This window comes from Hylobates moloch, unplaced genomic scaffold (genome assembly GCF_009828535.3).
Source record: "Hylobates moloch isolate HMO894 unplaced genomic scaffold, HMol_V3 SCAFFOLD_17, whole genome shotgun sequence".
NCBI lineage: Eukaryota > Metazoa > Chordata > Mammalia > Primates > Hylobatidae > Hylobates > Hylobates moloch.
The window spans coordinates 33,300,573-33,321,955 of NW_026652292.1; the positions used below are offsets into that span (position 1 = coordinate 33,300,573).

Genomic DNA, 21,383 nt, shown 5'->3' on the forward strand with positions numbered 1-21,383 from the left:
GTAATACAAATTTTCTTATTCATTGCCATGCTTAGGCTGTTGATTCTTTTGGATACAATTTCAATTCTTCTAAGATATACCAAGAAGAAAACAGGAAAGTGCAGAAGAATTATGCTTTTGAATTCCAACACTTTACCTGTCAGTAATTTATGTCTCTTATTGGTTCTCTTTAAGATTTCTATAAAGCCTCTCCTGTCATTCAAAAGATAAATTGTATACTCTGTTTTTAGGATGGAGATTCTTCAACAATGAGAAATGCTGCATCTTTTCCCTTGAGATCTCCACAGCCAGTGTGCTCCCCTGCTGGAAGTGAAGGAACTCCTAAAGGTACTACTGTAACTAAAATTTCCTTCTGTTTATTTTATATTTGAAGTTGAATAAAGAACTCAAACTTCCTAAAGTAGATATTAAAAAGTTATTCTGTATTTTTTTTTCATCGTAGAAAAAAAAAAATAAACCTGTACAAGCAGGTCTGGATCATGGGATTTAAATCTGTCCCTATTCATTGATTCATTCATCTTCCACTTACCCAGTAATCTGTTGATAATATTCTCGGATACATCCAGTATCCATTCTCTTTGATAAATCCAGTGGTCTTTTCAAACCACAACGTTCTTCTCTTAAACATTTGAAATTTTTGATCAGCTTTCCTTTTTCCTCCAAAAAACTTATTTCACATGAGCCCGTCTGTTTTTCTCCCACTCCTTTCATTGATACTTTTTTTCTTCATTAGCTCTTCTCCTTATTCTTATTCTTCTCAAGATTTCTATTATTAGACCTTTTATCACTCATTGCACTTTTTTCCCCGGCTGTTTTATTAAGTTTCATTAACAGCATTGATTATTTTCATGCATAAAACTCCTAAATCAATCTTTGGCTCCAGTCTTGTCTCCCAAGTTGTAATTCTTCATTTCCAGACAAAACTTCCTTCATACCTAGCGGATATTTCAAATTCATGTTCAAAATGGTTTTCACTGTTCTTTCTGCCATCCCATCTGTCTTAATGCTGTTCCAGTCCTGAATCATTGTAACTTAAAAATTTTAAGTTATCATAAAGTCTCTTCTCAACTATTTAGTCATTTATCAGATCTAACCTGTTCTATGTTACATTCTTAAATCTCTCACATCTACTTTTATCTCTGCCTTTTAAAATTCTATCTTTTATTCCAGGTCTAAGTTAAATGGGTGATCTTCCATGGGCCCTCCCCTAATCTCCTCAAGCTATTAGTTTATATTTTTTGTAAGAACTTTTACTACTTTATGTACCTGAATTTCAGTTTGTTTATCTTTGAATTTTCAAAGAACCTTGCGTGGTCTTCTATCTGTAACAGATTCACAAAATTGTGAATTTAAGTCCAGGTTTGAGCCATTTTTTAAAATACTGAAAATTGTAGTCAAATAGTTTTAGTTATCAGTTTGTTGGAAGAGAATACTGTCTTCTACTTTTTAAAATTAGCTTATAATTTAACATAGCTGGTAATATATTCTCTCAAGTAATGAGAATTTCTAATTATAGCCATCTAAAACATAAAGATATTTTACCTCATATCTGCTTCATATGGTAAAGATCTTTTTTACACTGATTGTATTCCTACTATTTATCAAGGACATTTTTCTTTTTTTTTTTAATTTTTTAAAAAATTTTATTTTATTTTACTTTAAGTTCTGGGATACATGTGCAGAATGTGCAGGTTTGTTACATAGGTATACATGTGCCATAGTGATTTGCTGCATCTATCAACCTGTCGTCTAGGTTTTTTTTCTTTCTTTCTTTTGAGACAGAGTCTTGCTCTGTCACCCAGGCTGGAGTGCAGTGGCATGATCTCGGCTCACTGCAGTCTCCGCCTCCCGGGTTCAAGCGATTCTCCTGCCTCAGCCTCCTGAGTAGCTGGGATTACAGGTGCATGCCACCATGCCTGGGTGATTTTTTTTGTATTTTTAGTAGAGACAGGGTTTCACCATGTTGGTCAGGCTGATCTCGAACTCCTGACCTCGTGATCCGCCCGCCTCGGCCTCCCGAAGTGCTGGGGTTACAGGCGTCAGCCACCACACCAGGCTTATGGTCTAGGTTTTAAGCCCTGCTTGCATTAGGTATTTGTCCTAATGCTCTCCCTCTTGCCCCCTACCCTCCCAACAGGCCCTGGTGTGTGATGTTCCCCTCCCTGGGTCCATGTGTTTTCATTGTTCAACTCCCACTTATGAGTGAGAACATGTGGTGTTTGGTTTTCTGTCAAGGACATTTTTCATAGGGTGAAAGTTGAGCTGTTATGAGCCATTTCAATTCTGTAAATTGTATGAATTTTCAGGGATAAAAACCCAGCTTCTGAAAGAGAGAAAAACTTCCAGAGTAACTATTTGTAGGTTAGATACATATCCCACAAGTGTTGTCAAGGTGAGAAGTTATTTAGATTGCCGGGGAAAGAGAACAGGGAGATAGGCGATTGATCTAGATAACTAGCTTTTTATCTTCTGACTCTTGAGATTAGATAGATAAATAGTAGATGAACTTTAGATAGAAATGGAAAACTTGAAAACAAATAACCTCACTAATATATTATTCACCAAAAGCTTGAACTTCTGTCATGAAGTTGTTTTCTAACTAGTTTTGAAGGGTAAGTGCATTGTCAGTCTATCTTGATTTTTAGATTAATTATTAGAACTTGAAGTTTGTTCTAAAGTGTATATAATTTGCCACATAGAATTTAAATACAAAGGCATAATGGTATATTACAATTCAGACTTAGACAAATCTTGTTTTAAATCTTCAGGTTTGTTAACTACATAACCTTGGGCAAATTTCTTAACCTCTGTAGGCTTCGTGTTCCATTTCTGAAAAATTTTAAAGATAATACTCAAGAATGTTGTAAAAATCAAGTGAATTGATACATAAAGCACCTTTCACAACTCTGACACAAAATGTTAGACTAACATTTATAGTTAATTGCTCCCATATCATCTTTATCACACTTGATTCAATAAATAAAGTTGGATGTTTATATATAACATTTAAAATACATTAACCTTGCTAATTGAAAGTCCAGATTTATGTATCACGGAAAAAGACTGAAAGCTTAATTTAAGGCAGTTCTAGGTTTAAGTTCTGTCTGTAAAAAAACTTTTATCTTGACCAATTTTTACAATTTCTTACAAGTTTTTAAATATTTTATAGTTTAATGATAAGAAATATATACATTATTCAGATGCAGTTATACTATTATTTCTGAAGCATATCAATGCACTTTTTCCTTCATGTCTGAAGGAGAATTTTTGTCTGAAGGCTTATTAGCTAGGATAATTTTTCCATCTGATTATTTTTAACACTTTCCTGTTTCATATAACATTGGTTGATTTAATGGACTCTGGGCTCAATATATTTTATTAGGCCTTGAAATTTACTGAACTTATTTATTTTTCTAATAAAAAGAGGATTAGCAAGCTGAAGAGAGTATGTGAATGATGTTAAGGGAGAAAGAGAAGACCACATAAAAGTATAAATCAATATTTTACCACCAGTTTTTGAAGTAAGTAAAGGCTCTAGTAATTGTAAAGTGACCACTTGCTTTTCGTTATCATCCCAGTAGTATTCATGTAAGATAGTCTCTAGGATTAAATTGTTATTTTTGTGTAATTTAACAAAAGCGTACTTATTCTTACTTTAATCAGGATATATCCGTTTTCCCAGATAGTCCATGAAAGAACAGAGATGGTCATGCCCAAAATATTTGTGTTGTATCATCTTTAGAAGCAATGAACTTTTTACCCCTATAAAGCTAAATATGTATACTTTATAGGCACAAAAATATAGAAATAATACTGGTCTGAAAAATCGAATACTCATACTTAGATTCAAACCTAGATTTTAGATTATCTACTAGCAAGCTAAACAACTGTGTGAGACAAGTCTTTAAGCTTTCTTTTCATCTTTTGTAAATAAGTAGCTTGGATTATATAATTTCTTATTTTTTTCTAGCATTACTGTATTGTCACTTATTAATATTTCTATCACATTGTAAGAAAATGTGAAACCAGCACAACTGTTATTTCTATTGTATTATTTTTCTAGGCTCAAGACCACCTTTAATCCTACAATCTCAGTCTCTACCTTGTTCATCACCTCGAGATGTTCCACCAGATATCTTGCTAGATTCTCCAGAGAGAAAACAGAAGAAGCAAAAGAAAATGAAATTAGGCAAGGATGAAAAAGAGCAGAGTGAGAAAGCGGCAATGTATGATATAATTAGTTCTCCATCCAAGGACTCTACTAAACTTACATTAAGACTTTCTCGTGTAAGGTCTTCAGACATGGACCAGCAAGAGGATATGATTTCTGGTGTGGAAAATAGCAATGTTTCAGAAAATGATATTCCTTTTAATGTGCAGTACCCAGGACAGACTTCAAAAACACCCATTACTCCACAAGATGTAAACCGCCCACTAAATGCTGCTCAGTGTTTGTCGCAGCAAGAACAAACAGCATTCCTTCCAGCAAATCAAGTGCCTGTTTTACAACAGAACACTTCAGTTGCTGCAAAACAACCCCAGACTTCTGTGGTACAGAATCAACAACAGGTATCACAACAGGGACCTATATATGATGAAGTGGAATTGGATGCATTGGCTGAAATTGAGCGAATAGAGAGAGAATCAGCTATTGAAAGGGAGCGCTTCTCAAAAGAAGTTCAAGATAAAGGTAAAATAATCTCATTATTACCACTTCATCATCTGGGCAAATATGTAATTACAGTGTCAAAAATTTTTTTCACATTATTTTCCGAATATTTTGTGTAATTTATGTCTACTCAAGTACATATTTTTATTACTAATACTCATAATGCAGAAGTTAAATTCGTAACAATTTCATTTATTGTCTGAAACAACTATATGAGATTTGGTGATTCTCTACTACATGTCTGTTACTCATTATGTACTATATGATTTTACTTATTTGTGCTTTTCTGCTAAAATGAACATTAGCATTTCTATATGACGTGTATTTCACAAGTTATGTTAATATTGTTGTGCACTTTCAAATTTTTTTCTGCTGAAACAAGGTTAACCACTGTAGAATTATTTTGAACAGGTACATTTAAGAAAAGCTCATGTGTATGCTTATTAGGCAGTTAGATATTTCACTTGGTTTATGATCCTACGGGCCTAATAATGTCAAATTTTTTTAGTAAACAAATCATGGAAAGAGTTAATATTAAATAGCAAACCTTAGAAATTAAGAGTCTTTTGGTGGTAATTACAGTGAAGTGTTTGTTCCCTTTTGTCTGACTAGTATGTTAGGATGGAGTTTCAAGACATACCTGGTCTATGAGTTTATGAGCTTTCCTTGTGATTCATAATCAAACAAAAATAAATTCCTAGTAAGTTCTTAGTAATTTGGTATACACTGTATACAAAATTTCTGTCATAAGAGACTGATGAATCAGTGATTGAAATTAGCAATATAATTGATTAATTTGATTGCTATATAAATGCATATATACGTTTGATCAGACCAAAACATGCTTTATGATTTAATTTTATGATTAAAATATTCTGGGTTGATTTTCAGTTCTTATATTTTATTTCTTGGTAATGATAAAACTTCTCGATATTGGGTAGAGCTGATTTTTATATATGATGTGTTCAGTGTTTGACAGGATCATGACTAGACAATTGTGTTTCTATGCTAAGAAACATGCTGAAGATTAGTATTATATCACCTGCCTGTCATGATGGCTCATTTTAATGTTATTGAAAAAAAAAGGGACTGTATTTAGTAATTGTTGTACTACAATGTTTGCAACATATGTAAATCAGAAATAGATGCAAATAAAGAGATTGCTAGAAGTCTTCATTTTACTGGCTAGGGAGCTGGGATTTTTTTTTTCTTTGTCTTTTTTTTTTTTTAAATATAGATTCAGGGGATATATGTACAGGTTTATTACATGGGTATATTGTGTGATGGTGAGGTTTGGGCTTCTAGTGAACCCGTCACCCAAATAGTGATCATAATACCCATTAGATAGTTTTTCAACCTTGGCTTCATCCCTCTTTCCCCCATTTTTGAGTCCCCTGTGTCTGTTGTTTCCAACTTTATGTCCATGTGTACCCATTGTTGAATTCCCACTTATAAGTGAGAACCTGTAGTGTTTCATTTTCTGTTTCTGCATTATTTCACTTAGGGTAGATAATGGCCTCAAACTGCATCCATGTTGCTGCAGAGGACATGATTTCATTCTTCTTTATGATTGTGTACCATGGTGTATATATACCACATTTTGTTTATCCAGTCCACTCCTGATGGACACTTAGGTTGATTCTGTAACTTTGCTATTGTAAATAGTGCTGTGATAAACACATGAGTGCAGGTGTCTTTTTTATAAAGTAATTTTTTTCTCTATGGATAGAAACCCAGTAGTGGGATTACTAGGTCAAATGGTAGTTCTATTTTTTGTTCTTTGAGAAATCTCCATACTGTTTTTCATCAGGGTTGAACTAATTTACATTCCCACCAACAGTGTGTAAGTGTTCCCTTTTCTCTGCAACCTCTGTTATTTTTTGACTTTTTAATAATAGCCATTCTGACTGGTGTAAGATTGTATCTCATTGTGGTTCAATTTGCATTTCTCTGATGATTAATGATATTGAGCATGTTTTTAAATGTTTGTTGGCTGCGTGTATGTCTTCTTTTGAGAAGTGTCTGTTCATGTCTTTTGCCCACTTTTTAGTGGGTTTTTTTCTTGTTGATTTGTTTGAGTTCTTTATAGATTCTCAGTATTAGACCTTTGTTGGATGCATAGTTTGTAAATATTTTCTCTCATTCTCTAGGTTGTCTGTTTGCTATGGTTTCTTTTGCTGTACAGAAGCACTTTAGTTTAATTAAGTCCCATTTGTCAATTTTTCTTTGTGTTGTTTTTGCTTTTTAGTCATAAATTCTTTAATTAGGACAATGTCCCAAAAGAGTTTTTTGCAGGTTTTCTTCTAGGATTTTTATTGTTTGAGGTCTTACAGTTACATATTTAATTCATCTTGAGTTAATTTTTGTATAGGTGAGAGGCAGGAGTCCCATCTCATTCTTCTGCATATGGCTAGCCAGTTTTCCCAGCACCATTTATTGAATAGCGTGTACTTTTTCCATTGTTTATTTTTGTCAACTTTGTTGGAGATCAGTTGTTTTTAGGTATGTGGCTTTATTTCTGGGTTCTCTGTTCTGTTCATTGATCTGTGTGCCTATTTTTATACCAGTACCATGCTGTTTTGCTTACTGTACCAGTACCATGCTGTTTTGCTTACTGTAGTCTTGCAGTGTAGTTTGAAGTTTCCTAATATGATGCCACCAGCTTTAATCTTTTTGCTGAGGATTGCTTTGACTATTCAGGTTATTTGCTGGTTTTATATAAATTTTAGGATAGTTTTTCCAATTCTTTGAAAAATTACATTGGTAGTTTGATAGGAATAGTGTTGAATCTGTAGATTACTTTGGGCAGTATAGTCACTTTTAGCAATATTGATTCTTCCTATCCATGAGCATGGAATGTTTTTGATTTGTTTGTGTTATCTGTGATTTATTTTATCAGTGTTTTGTAGTTGTCCTTGTAAAGCTCTTGCAACTCCTTGTTTAAATGTATTCCTAGGTATTTTGTTTTGTGTGTGTGGCTATCGTAAATGAGATTGAGTTCTTGATTTGGTTCTCAGCTCGAACGTTATTGGTGTATAGACATGCTACTGATTTTGGTACATTTATTTTGTATCCTAAAGCTTTATTGAAGTTATCAGGTCTATGAATCTTTTGGAGGAATTTTTAGGGTTTTCTAAGTATGGGATCATGTCATTAGTGAACAGAGATAATTTGACTTCCTCCTTTCCTATTTGGATGCCTAATATTCCTTTATCTTGCCTGATTGCTCTGGGTAGGACTTCTGGAATTTTTTTTAAACTGGTAAAGTTTTGGTGTTAAGGGTGAAATGTTGCTTGTACCTTTTCTCTTTAGTTTGCAGTATGAGGTTCAGGAAATAAATACATAGGTTCCAAATTATATCTCTTCCTCTAACCTGTTATAAAAGTATATGCATATCAAATGAAAAAAGTAATATTACTCAGCTTTTCTTATTAACCTGTTCAAAATTCCTGAATCTTAGGATAGCCAATTTTGCAGGAAACATACAATATCACAGTTCCCTGACCAAGAAATATTAGTTGCCTTGATAACTGAATTTTTTCATGACATTAAATCTGTATTATGGAAAAATGTGTTCTTGAAAAAGAATGTACTTTTTAAGTGAATTTTAATAGTTGTTGATAGTAACAAAAACAGAGGAGGAATGGTGACCTTTTTTTATGTATCATGTTTGTTGAATCCAAAGTTTCTACTTATAAAAATGGAATTAAAATAAGGGTCATATATAGTTCTAATTGCATATTAGCAAACTTATTTTATACTGTGAACTTTCCTTTGGAAAAATACAACAAAGTCAACAGATACAACATACTGTTCTTGTAGAAACTTGTATATTTTATTTTCAATTATCTAAATAGTTTTTTCTGTAATCTGTGATGGCATAGTTAACAGATAACTGAAAAGTTGAATGAGCAGAGTTGGCATTCAGTTTTGGTGAAAATACAGGTATGTGGTGATATCCTGAGGATTAAAGTAGGTTTTGCTGATTTCATATTATTGTTGTCATTTCTAACTTGTTTTCTGAAAGCCACTTTCCTCTTATTTCATGGATTTATAGTCATGTATCACATAATGATGTTTCATTTCACACCAGACTTTATATACAATGGCGGTCCATAAAAATATAATATTGTATATTTACTCTACCTTTTTTATGTTTAGATATGTTTTAGATACACAAATGCTTACCATTGTGTTACAGTTGCCTACAGTATTCAGTATAGTAACATGCTGTACAGGTTTATAGCCTGGGAGCAATAAGCTATACCATATAGCCTAGGTACATAGTAGGCTATATCATCTAGGTTTATGTGAATATACTATATGATGTTCACGTAACAGAGAAATCTAACAATGCATTTCGCAGAATGTATCCTGTTGTTAAGCAATACATGAAATACATGACCGTATTTGAAAACTTTTGGAACTTAGATGCCACCTAACCCTTTTGATTTGAACTTGGCATATTGCATTCAGTTTCTGCATTGTGTGATGGGATGGTATTTGTTGCGTAAGAAGTTACCTTGAGATTTTGAGATGATTAAAAGGTGTGTATATTGGCCTAAGGGTGTAGGTGAGGTCATAAATAAAAGCAAAATTCTTCTGAAGTGGTAGTTTTAGAGCCCTTAAGAGATGAAATACTTCCTTGAAATTAATTTGTCCCTAGTTACCATTATTTTTACTTATTAAAGACTAAATGTTAAAGTTGACATTTAATATATTCAAACATTTGGCACTGAGGACTTTTTTACAACTGCTGTATTACTGGTGATATGGAGCAGGCAGAACTATTTGTCTGGCCTACCAGTTGTACTTTAGGATATGAGTTTGTTTGCCAATATATTCGTTTACTATGAGAGAAATATTCCACTCAATAACCAGGAATCAAAAACACTATACCTTATAAGTAAGATTAGAAAGTTCAACAAATGTAGAATATTTGTGGAATTCAAGTAAAGGGATAGAATAATCTTAAAAAATGTTTTACCTAGGCTGTGGTAGACCCTATTGTACCCTTGTTCCGCACAAGAAAGACATTTTTCTAGCTGTTAGGTATTTATGTCCCTTTGTCCTGTTCTCTCTTCTTTGAGCAGTTCTGTATATACATTGATAAGGCAACTTTGTAACCTAATATTTTATAATATTCCAAAAGGACCCTTTTCTCAATCTTTTTGCTCATACTTTTAGTGTCTCTAATTACATAAATTAATTTTAAAAGGCTATTCATCTTTCTTTGCTTCTGGGATGACCTGTCATTAGATATTAATACCTTTCTCATGTGCTGAAAATTTCTGCTTTCTTTTGTCAAAGAGGGGTTCCTTTGTTCATCTTTGCCTATTTCATCTTTTCCCAAGGTCCACTTTCCATGTTAGCAAGTATAAGGAGTGGCTCAGCTTCACTAATGTTTTTATAATGTTACAATATTCTTGTACTATAGCCCTTGTTAAAAGTCAATGATTACCTACTGTCATTTGGAATAAGAGACTGGGATTTGGTACAAGGAATAGGACAATCAGCCACTCAGCCTGTATTGTGGTTGAGGGGTGGTGTGTTTTCATTTTACATAATTGGCTACCATGTATACACAATTACTGTGCTTTCTGCTTTAAGTGTTTTCATTTATCACTTGTAGATTTAAGTAAGTGGTATAGTTTGTTTTTCTTGTAAGCATAATTGAGTTCAGAATTTCTGTAAGGGCTGCATCTTATTTTGAGAATATCAGCATCTGGATGACAAGTGTTGGTTTTGAGATTACGATAATCCTTTTGTATGCATTTTCTTTAGGAATATATGTACTCTGATAGCTAATCTTATGGTTGCCAGTGCTGAAGAGGGCTTACAGGTAATCACTGTCCTAAATACCGAAATGATTCTTCATAGAGATGGCTTTCCATGATTATTAGACTCATAACAAAAGTGGGTGGACAAAAGTGACCTGTACAGATTCAGAGCTGCTTTATAAGGAGTAAGTTCATGGTGGGATTGAATCAGACCAAGTGAATCAGAACATGCATGCTCTTAAGATACCTAAGAATCCTTGCCACAGTAATGAAAAATTTCCAGGTTTTGCAGGAGTAAAGTACTTTTCAGTAGTTGAACGATTAAAATTTTGTATTTAACAGCATTTTATATATACTGAAAAACAATGGTAAGATGTTTCCCAATCTTATTTGTGTGCAAGCACTTTCATACATTTTTTATTATAAATAATCATAGGATTCATAGTTTAAATAAAATGTATCATTTCTTTGAAATTAACTTATTGTATTTGCTAAATTTTCATTTTAATGTCTTAAGGTAAATTGGATTGAGGTTAATAATATATAAACTCTTGAGTATTTTGTAATCCTTTAAAAATCAGCCCTCTAAGCTATGTTAATGTTTTTCTGAGGACTGCATAAAAGAGTTGAGCCATAGATATCTTAAATCTTCAGATGCCTGAGACCTATGTCGTTGTATATCTTAAGTATGATTAGGCTACCATTTTAATTATTTTTACAAAGCATATTTCATCGAAAATATAGAAATATTAGGTTATACTCTTCGAATTTATAGATTCTTATAAAAGTTTAAGGGATAAGTATAAATTGATAAAGCATCTTATTCATGAGATATCAATTGGTTTGCCCTGTGTCAAAACATAGATGATTTTTGAATGGCAGAACATTTTAAAAGAGGATTCTATAAACATAAATTTAGTATTCTGATTTCTTTTTTAAGGTATTGATGTAGACAACTTCCTATAAATTCTTACCATGTTAGTTTTAACTGGTGGAAACAATCTAATGATAATATATTATACTTTAGAATTATTATGGTAGTGTTTTGCAAATGGAGCATGTGTGGTGATAGATTTGACTGGATAACTGAAGGAGCAGAAGGACTTAGTTTTACAAAATGTAACTAACAAATATCTTAAGTAAATTGCAGTTATATTTGATTAGATTTTAAACTGGCAAGAACTGCTACTTCCCACTTTAAAAAGAAAACAGTGGAACTTGGTGCTGTATAAAAGAAGCATTACCATTAGGAAAAAAAAAATCACAACTTGGTTCTCTAACAATAAGGAGCCATTTTTCAGTTGTCAGTTTGACTTTTAACCTTGTGATACCATCTTCCTTATATGATATATCACATTAGTGAATATTGCAAGAGAATCTAGAGATTGTCTTGTTAAAATAACTAAGACTGACTTTTAAAACATACTCAAGCAATTCAGCAAATAAACAAAAGGAAGCCAAACCTCAAGGTGCTATAATGTAACCATTCCCAAGACCTAACTGGAGATTTAATTTATAGAAAATGACCTAGCTCCCTCTTAAGTCAAAAATGGAATCATACACAGAAATATATAGATGTTAAAAATACCTTCACATTTTATTGTAATGGTGAATTTGTGTTTGTGTGTGTGTTTGTCTTTACATTTCATGATACTGTAAATTATTTCTGAGACCAGAATAGACCCCTAGAACATTATAACTTTATGTTGAAGAGTAGGAACTGTTTTCTTCAGTGGAAGTTGCTTAAGACAGGATTCTAATTTATACCTATTGCTCCCTGATTTTAAATTTTCTATACCTATGATACCTGTTGCTTCCTTATTTTAAATTTACTTCTATCTAACATTGTGGTTAGGTTTTAAACTCTTTTGCACTTTTAACACTTTAAAGAATTTGAATTATTGATTAAAGTTAAGTGACAAATTATTAAATTCTTTTTTTAAACTCATTTTTTCCCAGTGGCATGGTATATATTTTCTTTCTTTTTTTTCCATACTTATCTTAGATACAGTAAAAGCTTATATTTCCTGTTTGGTATATTGGCAGATTTGGAGCTCTTTATAGTTTTTGGCAAACAGTTAAAATTAACCTGAGTGAGACTTTATGATTTATAACTGGTTGCTTTATTACTAGTAAAAGAATCTGATTTATCCTTGACATCTATGAACATAAATATATGTTTGTATTTGGTACATTATAAGTTCTATTCATTTTATATTCTTACACTTATTTATATCCTTAAAGAGTATGCGGTTAAATTCTTTTTACTATATTTATTGAGATCTCTCAAGCATATTTCTTCAAACCTTGGTTTTCAAAGTATTGTGTCATTCATGCTTACTATTTTATGTGTACATATTTGCATTTGCATTTTGCTCCATTTTAAATAACATAACCTTAGAAAGATAAACAACATCCATAGGGTTTTTAATAAGATAAGAATACATGTCTATTACTGATATTGATATTTATCTTTAAATTTCAGATAAGCCTTTGAAAAAAAGAAAACAAGATTCTTACCCACAGGAGGCTGGGGGTGCTACAGGAGGTAATAGACCAGCTTCTCAGGAGACGGGTTCTACGGGAAATGGGTCAAGGCCAGCATTAATGGTTAGCATTGATCTTCATCAGGCAGGAAGAGTGGACTCTCAGGCTTCTATAACTCAGGATTCAGACTCCATAAAAAAGCCTGAAGAAATCAAACAATGTAATGATGCACCTATTTCTGTTCTTCAGGAAGATATTATTGGAAGTCTTAAATCTACACCAGAAAACCATCCTGAGACACCTAAAAAAAAGTCTGATCCTGAGCTTTCAAAGAGTGAAATGAAACAAAGTGAAAGTAGATTAGCAGAATCTAAACCAAATGAAAACCGATTGGTGGAGACAAAATCAAGTGAAAATAAGTTAGAAACTAAAGTTGAGACCCAAACAGAAGAACTTAAACAGAATGATAGCAGAACAACTGAATGCAAACAAAATGAGAGCACCATAGTTGAGCCTAAACAAAATGAAAATAGACTGTCTGACACAAAACCAAATGACAACAAACAAAATAATGGCAGATCGGAAACAACAAAATCAAGGCCTGAAACCCCAAAGCAAAAGGGTGAAAGCCGGCCTGAGACTCCAAAACAAAAGAGTGATGGGCATCTTGAAACCCCAAAACAGAAGGGTGATGGAAGGCCTGAAACTCCAAAGCAAAAAGGTGAGGGCCGCCCTGAAACTCCAAAGCAAAAAAATGAAGGGCGACCTGAAACACCAAAACACAGGCATGACAATAGGAGGGATTCTGGAAAGCCATCTACAGAGAAAAAACCTGAAGTATCTAAACATAAACAAGATATTAAATCTGACTCACCTCGGTTAAAATCAGAACGAGCTGAAGCCTTAAAGCAGAGACCTGATGGGCGATCTGTTTCAGAGTCACTAAGACGTGACCATGATAATAAACAAAAATCAGATGACAGGGGTGAATCAGAGCGACATCGAGGGGATCAGTCTAGGGTTCGAAGACCAGAAACATTGAGATCCTCTAGTAGAAATGAACATGGCATTAAATCTGATAGTTCAAAAACTGATAAACTAGAACGAAAACACAGGCATGAATCAGGGGACTCAAGGGAAAGACCATCTTCTGGGGAACAAAAATCAAGACCTGACAGTCCTCGTGTTAAACAAGGAGAGTCTAATAAATCAAGATCTGATAAACCTGGTTTTAAATCACCAAATAGTAAAGATGACAAAAGGACAGAGGGTAACAAGAGTAAAGTAGACACTAATAAAGCACACCCTGACAATAAGGCAGAATTTCCAAGTTATTTGTTGGGGGGCAGGTCTGGTGCGTTGAAAAATTTTGTCATTCCAAAAATCAAGAGGGATAAAGATGGCAATGTTACTCAGGAGACAAAGAAAATGGAAATGAAAGGAGAGCCGAAAGACAAAGTAGAAAAAATAGGATTAGTTGAAGATCTAAATAAAGGAGCTAAGCCTGTAGTTGTGCTACAAAAACTGTCTTTGGATGATGTTCAGAAACTTATTAAAGATAGAGAGGACAAATCAAGAAGTTCCCTTAAACCTATCAAGAATAAACCATCAAAGACAAATAAAGGTAAGAATACTTCTACTGATGTCATTTATAATATAATCGATTTTAAGTGTTAAGGTTACTAAGTATTAAAAAGGAAATTTACAAAAATTAGAAAGCTACTATATGAAAATATAACATTTATGTCAAACAACAGGAAATTTTTTTCAGGAGTATAGATAAAAAGTTTCCAATGATTTTTTTTTCCCCACAGTCTTTTTCTTCCCACCCACTACTCAAGGTAGTTATGAATTTTACTGCTATTTGGTTGGTTACACAGAGATAAGTTATTTTGCTGTTTAGTTATTTCTTGTATTTCTGAAATATGCTTAAGTGAATGTTGTATTAAAATAGCTGTCTTTAAAAACTATTTAAAAGTGTCCTACAGACCCGTGTCTGTACATTTTTACAGACCTGTGTCTACATTCTTACAGGTCTACATTCTTACAGTCCTGTGTCTGAGCCAATTATTGATCAATAGTTTGTATAGTTTAGAAAGTTATATAAAAGTTATATAGTAATATGTGTTCATTTTGTTGGGGAGATGGTTAGTTAAATATGTTTTATATTTTTAAAACATATCTTTTTGTCCTTGTTTATGCAGAGGTAATAGGGAATGGTACTTACTTTTTAAATTTGGTTAAATTGTAAGTTTGTGGGAGGCGGAGGACTGGTGTTATTTTTGCATGGTTTCTGAATTAAATTCTCTGGTTACTCGAGTACAATTATTTCCAAAGGGAGAAGAATGTCTTAAGTGCCAAAAGATAATGGCCATTTGTGCAGAAGATATACTTCTGTATCCCTTTGTACACAAGTATTTAAAATAACTTTTTTTATTTTTAAATAGAGATGGGGTCTTGCTTTGTTGACCAGGCTGGTTTCGAACTCCTGGCCTCAAGCGATCCTCTCCTCTCAGCCTCCCAAAGTGCTGGGATTACAGGCGTGAGCCACCGTGTCCATACCGTCTAAATATACTGAGGTGTAGTGAAGGCAATAGAACTGAGAGTTTATTTGATTTTAAGTTTTCCTTCTGTGAAAGAGAATTATTAAGAATTTAGATTTATACTTAAATATAACCAAGTATATGAAATCTGGAATTGCATTGGCCAAGAGGGTAGCCATTGACTTTTTTGGCTATTTAAATTTAAATTAACTAAAATTGGAAGTTCATTTCATCAGTAGTCACATGTGGCTGTTGGCTACCATATTGGACAAAATAGAACATTTGCATCATCACAGAAAGTTGTATAGCACTGCAGTGTATTAGGAGATATAAAAACTGTGTGGTTATTGTTTTTCATATAACATGCTGTTGTAGCTTGTCTACCAAGAAAGCTCTTTGAAAACATATTATAAAGAACTCTTTATTCAAAGAATGACTTGTGGCTAATCTGTTGTTATTCTTGCTTGGTCTTCGTCAACATTCATTTTTTCACTGCTAATTTATTTCATTTTGTCTTACAAAAATGAAAAAAGATTGCCTTCTGAGTCGCTAATATTTGTGTTCTTTGAGTGAAGCTTTTAAATTTTAAATTATGGCAATTAGACTTACCAAAAATCAATTAAGACATCAGCCTTAATTAACAAGTAGGCTTTTTAATTTAACTTGAATGCATCTTTTCAGAGTTACTTGTGAAGATAAAAGAGGTTGTAGAATGTGGGGGTTAACACCAGAATTGTTTTCTTTTAGGTAAAGATTTTCTTTAAAATTTTTTAGTGAAAGTTTGGGAGTAGCTTATATTTATAAACTAAAGAGTATGGCTATACAATTTTAGAAGAGTCAGGTGAAAGATGGAAAGTGGTACCCTCTTGTTCCTTTGATCTGGACCATCTTTCTCTCCCTCCCCTCTCAGCTTACCCTAGCTTGCTTTCTAAACTCTGTTCTAACAAAGAGTCTTTTAAAACTCCTTAAAGAACATCCAGAAGTGAATATAGCTTTTAGTTAGTAATTGGTATATTATTTCACCTGGTTTTTTCACATACAATAATATTGCCTATGAATATGTTTTTAGCACCAAAATGTGTTTCTGATAGTATACTTTTAATGCAGATGTATATACCTGATATAGTCATGTTAGTATGTAAGCAAGCTATCTGGGTGTCTGCCTATTAGAGTGATGTGTGTGTATGTGTACATGTGCATGTTTGTGTATATATACACATATATTAATGTAACTGCAATTACAATAACAGTCCTTTTCATCAAAAAATACTATGTCAGTGCTTAGATTCATTTCAGGATGCCGTGTAGCTATCTTTTGGATTAATTTATTTATGTCTTAGGATCCATATCTTTTTTTTTTTTAGTAATGTTCTGATTTTGGTTTTATTTTAGATTTTTGCTACTCAGTTTAAATAGCAGAGTTGGGTAATTGTGGATTTTTTTAAATTGCATGTATATGAAGCACAGTTGTAGATTACTGACACTTTGTAGTATATATTGGTATTTTCTTTGGATATTCACAGAAAATCACATTTTGATGTGTTGATGATTTTCTGCGTAAAGGAGTTAGTCTGAATACTGCTGGGATACTTTTATGGTTGGTTCCTAGGGCCAAAATTGAAGAGCCATAAATTTCTATCTTTTAAATATTCTACCTGATGTTCATGTAGAAAATATTCATTCTTTAGGATATATTTTAAGCTGATAAATTTTGATTGTGTGATAAGAGGTATAGATTTATTACTCCTAATTTAGATTACTTATTTTTGTCTTTTGTATGAGCATGATAAATGTAAAGTGGCATTGTTACATTTGATTTGATTTCTGTGGCAATATGTCTATATCCCTAGTACCTAACAAAATACTTCATACATAATAAATTATATTTAATGCCTATTGAATGGAGACGATGTTGCCACCATTTTCAAGAAAAGCTTTTGTGTACAGATTAAAATTAGATAATTGTCTTTTATGTTCCCATCAATACCCTAGCTCAGGAGCTACTTATTTTTCAAATCCTGCTTCCTAAACGTTGTAATAACTCTTCACCCTGTCAACTACCTAATTTTTTTGTTAAGATCCAAAGAAAACCTGCTTATAGTAATATGTGTTTAATTTTTCTGTCACACTTATTTTGATCTACAGCAGTTACAACATGGGATTAATATTATTCCCATTCTTATCCTGCTTTTTTAACTTCCTTATCTTTCCATCACCATCTTTATTCCTCGCCTGGGAGGGGTGGAGGGGGCAGTCAGGCAACGTAACTGTTTGTAGAATTCTTTTTAAGTTCTTCAAATATCTTCTACTAAAATATACTTCAATCAGTATGTTACATGCCAAAAAATATTTTGTTAAAAATTTTATTAGACTATTACCCTAATGTATAGTGTCTCCAAGTTAAAATAATAAAGCTATGAGATCCTTTAAGATTGCCATAATCTCCCAGCATTTTGGGAGGCCAAGGTGGGTGGATCATTTGAGGTCAAGAATTAGAGACCAGCCTGGCCAGCATGGTGAAACCCCACCTCTACTAAAAATACAAAAATTAGTTAGGCACTGTGGCAGGCACTTGGTAGTCCCAGCTACTCAGGAGGCTGAAGCAGGAGAATCGCTTGAACCCAGGAGGAGGAGGTTACAGTGAGCTGAGATCGTGCCACTGCACTTCAGCCTGGGTGACAGAGCGAGCCTCTGTCTAAAAAAAAATTGGCATAATTATCAACTAACACATGCCTCCAGTGTTATTAACAGCTTATTATCAGTAATTACAAACATATTTGATTTTGTTTTGTTTTGTTTTTTTAACTCCAGAGTGTCTCAAAATAGCTTTATGTCTAAGGAAACCATTTTTTCTTCTCTCCCGCCTTCTTTCCAACTAGTATATCATTCTGCATTGTGTGGACTCAGTGCTTTCAAGAAATACCCGTATTATTTGTTATTTGACATCATCCTTTAAACTGAAGACTAAAGCAGTTTCTGAAAGTAGTCTTCACTGGGAATGTATCTAGCAGCTTTAATAGTCAATAGTGATTAGCCTGTATTGCTCACTTGATGAGCTAATGATTGCAGGCCTTGCTAGCGACAGTGATCGCACTTCAGTTATCTACTGTTACAGTTACACTACTAAATGCCGATAACTATCATCAGCTGGTTGCCTTTTACTTAGCACTGAACCAGTCTAGTTAGATGGTGTTTAGGATCCTCAGCTTCTACAAGTTTTAAAGTATTGTTTCTGAGAGTGAATTTATAGCACAGTTTATTAATTTCTAAACTGAGGAATTTTCAGTGTGTTTTCTTTAAAGTAGATTGTAATATCGAATAATATTTAATGATGCTGCAGTGGAAATTTATTTTATTTCATTTGTACAGTTTACCTAATGCTAAATGACGAGTTAATGGGTGCAGCAAAACAACATGGCGCATGGATACATATGTAACAAACCTGCACATTGTGCACATGTACCCTAAAACCTAAAGTATAATAATAAAAAAAAAATTACAAGCATAAAAAAAAAATAACTCAAATTTTCAGTTTCTGTAAAGATACTGATATCAGTGATATCTTTAGGAAATGTTTGGAGAAAGTTTATTACAGAAGTTGGCATAATCTGTATGTAGCTCTTGTGACTTTAGAGCAGTATTTTGAAAATTTGTACTCATGATTTCCATTTGTAGCAATTTTCCAAAGTATGCTTAATAGATTGTTCATACAAATATTGCTTAAAAGAAATGCATTACGTAGAAACCTTTTTATAAAAACTACAGTTTGCTGGAGGTATTCTCTCTCCTTTCCATTCCGTCTCTTAAGCCAGCCAAAAACATAGTTTCTATAGGGTTCTTGTGTCTGTAGAAATAGGTTATGATTAACAGCCAAGGAGCTAGTAAATATTAATTCTGTAAGACCCTGTGCCTATTTATGAAGAAATAATCTTTGACATGCTAAATTCCCTCTTATATTCTAAAAAAAAAAAATTTAATGAAACCCTCCTTTACAAGGGCCTGATGTGAAGTTAAGAGTATGAATACTTACTAGTATTACACCATCAATAAAATGGGTTTTTTAATATGGATCTCTCTGTCTTGCCTATAAAAATATTAGCATTTTCTGGCTTCTAATTTATCATTTTTAAAAATTCTCTTTTAAACTTATTACAAATTATAGTACAAAGAGAACTAGTATCAAAACCCTGAATAAGTCTTAACCTTTCAAAGCTTGGTTCATTCACTTTTAAAATAAACCAATTTCCGTCCTACTTTATACAGTTATAAAGATGAAAATGAATGTTGTTATAGTAAAAGCTAAAGTCTGTCTGATTTTTTTATATAAAGGAATGTACAGTCATTCAATTTCTAATTTAATTTATCTAATGAAGAAAGTAATTTTTTAAAATAAATATTTTTATGTATCTGTACTTTATATTCAGTGTAGATTTAAAGATATTACTGCCACAATTTATTTTTCTCACCGTGTATACATATCAAGGAAAGGATCATTTGATCCCTGCCCCTACTTTTCTGTAATGAGTAGTAAGTTGTTACTTACAGAATGAGTAGTAAATTGTCATTTACATGCAGTATTGAATTTTTTTTTTTTTTTTTTTTTTGCCCCCGCTTACCTCTAATTGAAGTTAAAGATCCATTTGGTGCTTCTGTGTTATATGGGTAGGTTAGTGGAAGAATTGTCACTGAACTGTTCCATTATGCCTGCCCAAGGTTTTTTTTTTTTTTTTTTTTTTTTTTTTTTTTTTTTTTTTTTTTTTTTTTTTTTTTTTTTTTTTTTTAGGATTTATAAAATTTGGAGGTTTATGTGAGGCTCTTAGTTTTGTTTCTGAATGTGGCTTGTTTCCATTGACCAAAGCTTCAGTCCCGAAGATTTTATTAGTTTACGTGATGTATTTCTATCTCAGAATTGTTTTCCTGTTTTAAAAAGAAAACAGAACACATCGTTAGTTATATCAATGATTCTTTTAAGTTGATGATTTCTGGTTTTAATCTGGCAAGTGCTAATTTGAGTGATTTATAATAGAAATCAAAGATTGCTTAAATGTAGCATATCTAGGAGTAAATGTATTCTTTAGCCATATTAAAGCCAGAGTATAGAGTGCACTGTATCTAATGGAATATATGTACAGAAGCTGAAAATTTGATATCTCACAAAATTGTGACTAAATGACATTATTCATCAAGCTGATAAAGTTTTATGGGAATTCAGACATCTGATTTAAAGAATAAAGTAGGACAAAAGAAATTAGGTGAGAGACAGTCATAAAGCACTAGTAATCTGAAGTTTTAGGAACAAATAACTTGGCAAGCAACAATAATCCCTAAAATCATCAATCCCTAAAATACATCATCATATATTAAGAGATGGCAAGACTGTATGTTTGTATTTAATGGATTATTAACTAATTCATGGGAAATAACATAACCAAGTATGTCATACAGATAATTTTAAGTACTTGCTGTTTATTCATTTCTGTTAAACTGAGTTAGTTATCCAGATCAGGATCCTTTTGTTTTTTTAAAGACAGGGTCTCATTCTCTTGCCCAGGCTGGAGTACGGTGGTGCTAATATAGCTCACTGCAACCTGGAACTCCTGAGCTCAAATGATCCTCCCATCTCAGCCTCCAAATGGCTGAGTTATCCAGATCCTTGATGTCATATTAAAGATATCAGGCCTGAATATGGGAAAGTCATGCATTTTATTTATTTATTTATTTATTTATTTATTTATTTATTTATTTATTTTTTGAGATGGAGTCTCACTCTGTTGCCCAGGCTGGAGTGCAGTGGCGTGATCTTGGCTCACTGCAAGCTCTGCCTGCCGGGCTCACGCCATTCTCCTGCCTCAGCCTCCCGATTAGCTGGGACTACAGGTGCCCGCCACCACGCCTGGCTAATTT

The 21,383-nt window shown here is 32.9% G+C and overlaps 1 protein-coding gene across 2 annotated transcripts in view; it reads left to right on the top strand.

Moving 5' to 3' along the window:
- NIPBL (NIPBL cohesin loading factor) overlaps positions 1–21,383 on the top strand; it is a 113,196-nt gene that overhangs the window by 21,479 nt on the left and 70,334 nt on the right. The window contains exons 2-5 of one of the 2 annotated variants that reach the window (XM_032135779.2): positions 36–138; positions 231–327; positions 4,064–4,690; positions 12,935–14,560. In XM_032135779.2, coding sequence (XP_031991670.1) covers positions 112–138; positions 231–327; positions 4,064–4,690; positions 12,935–14,560 — 2,377 coding nt within the window. In that variant the 5' untranslated portion in view covers positions 36–111. The remainder of the gene's footprint in view (positions 1–35; positions 139–230; positions 328–4,063; positions 4,691–12,934; positions 14,561–21,383) is intronic. The other variant, XM_032135776.2, reaches the window with a different exon arrangement.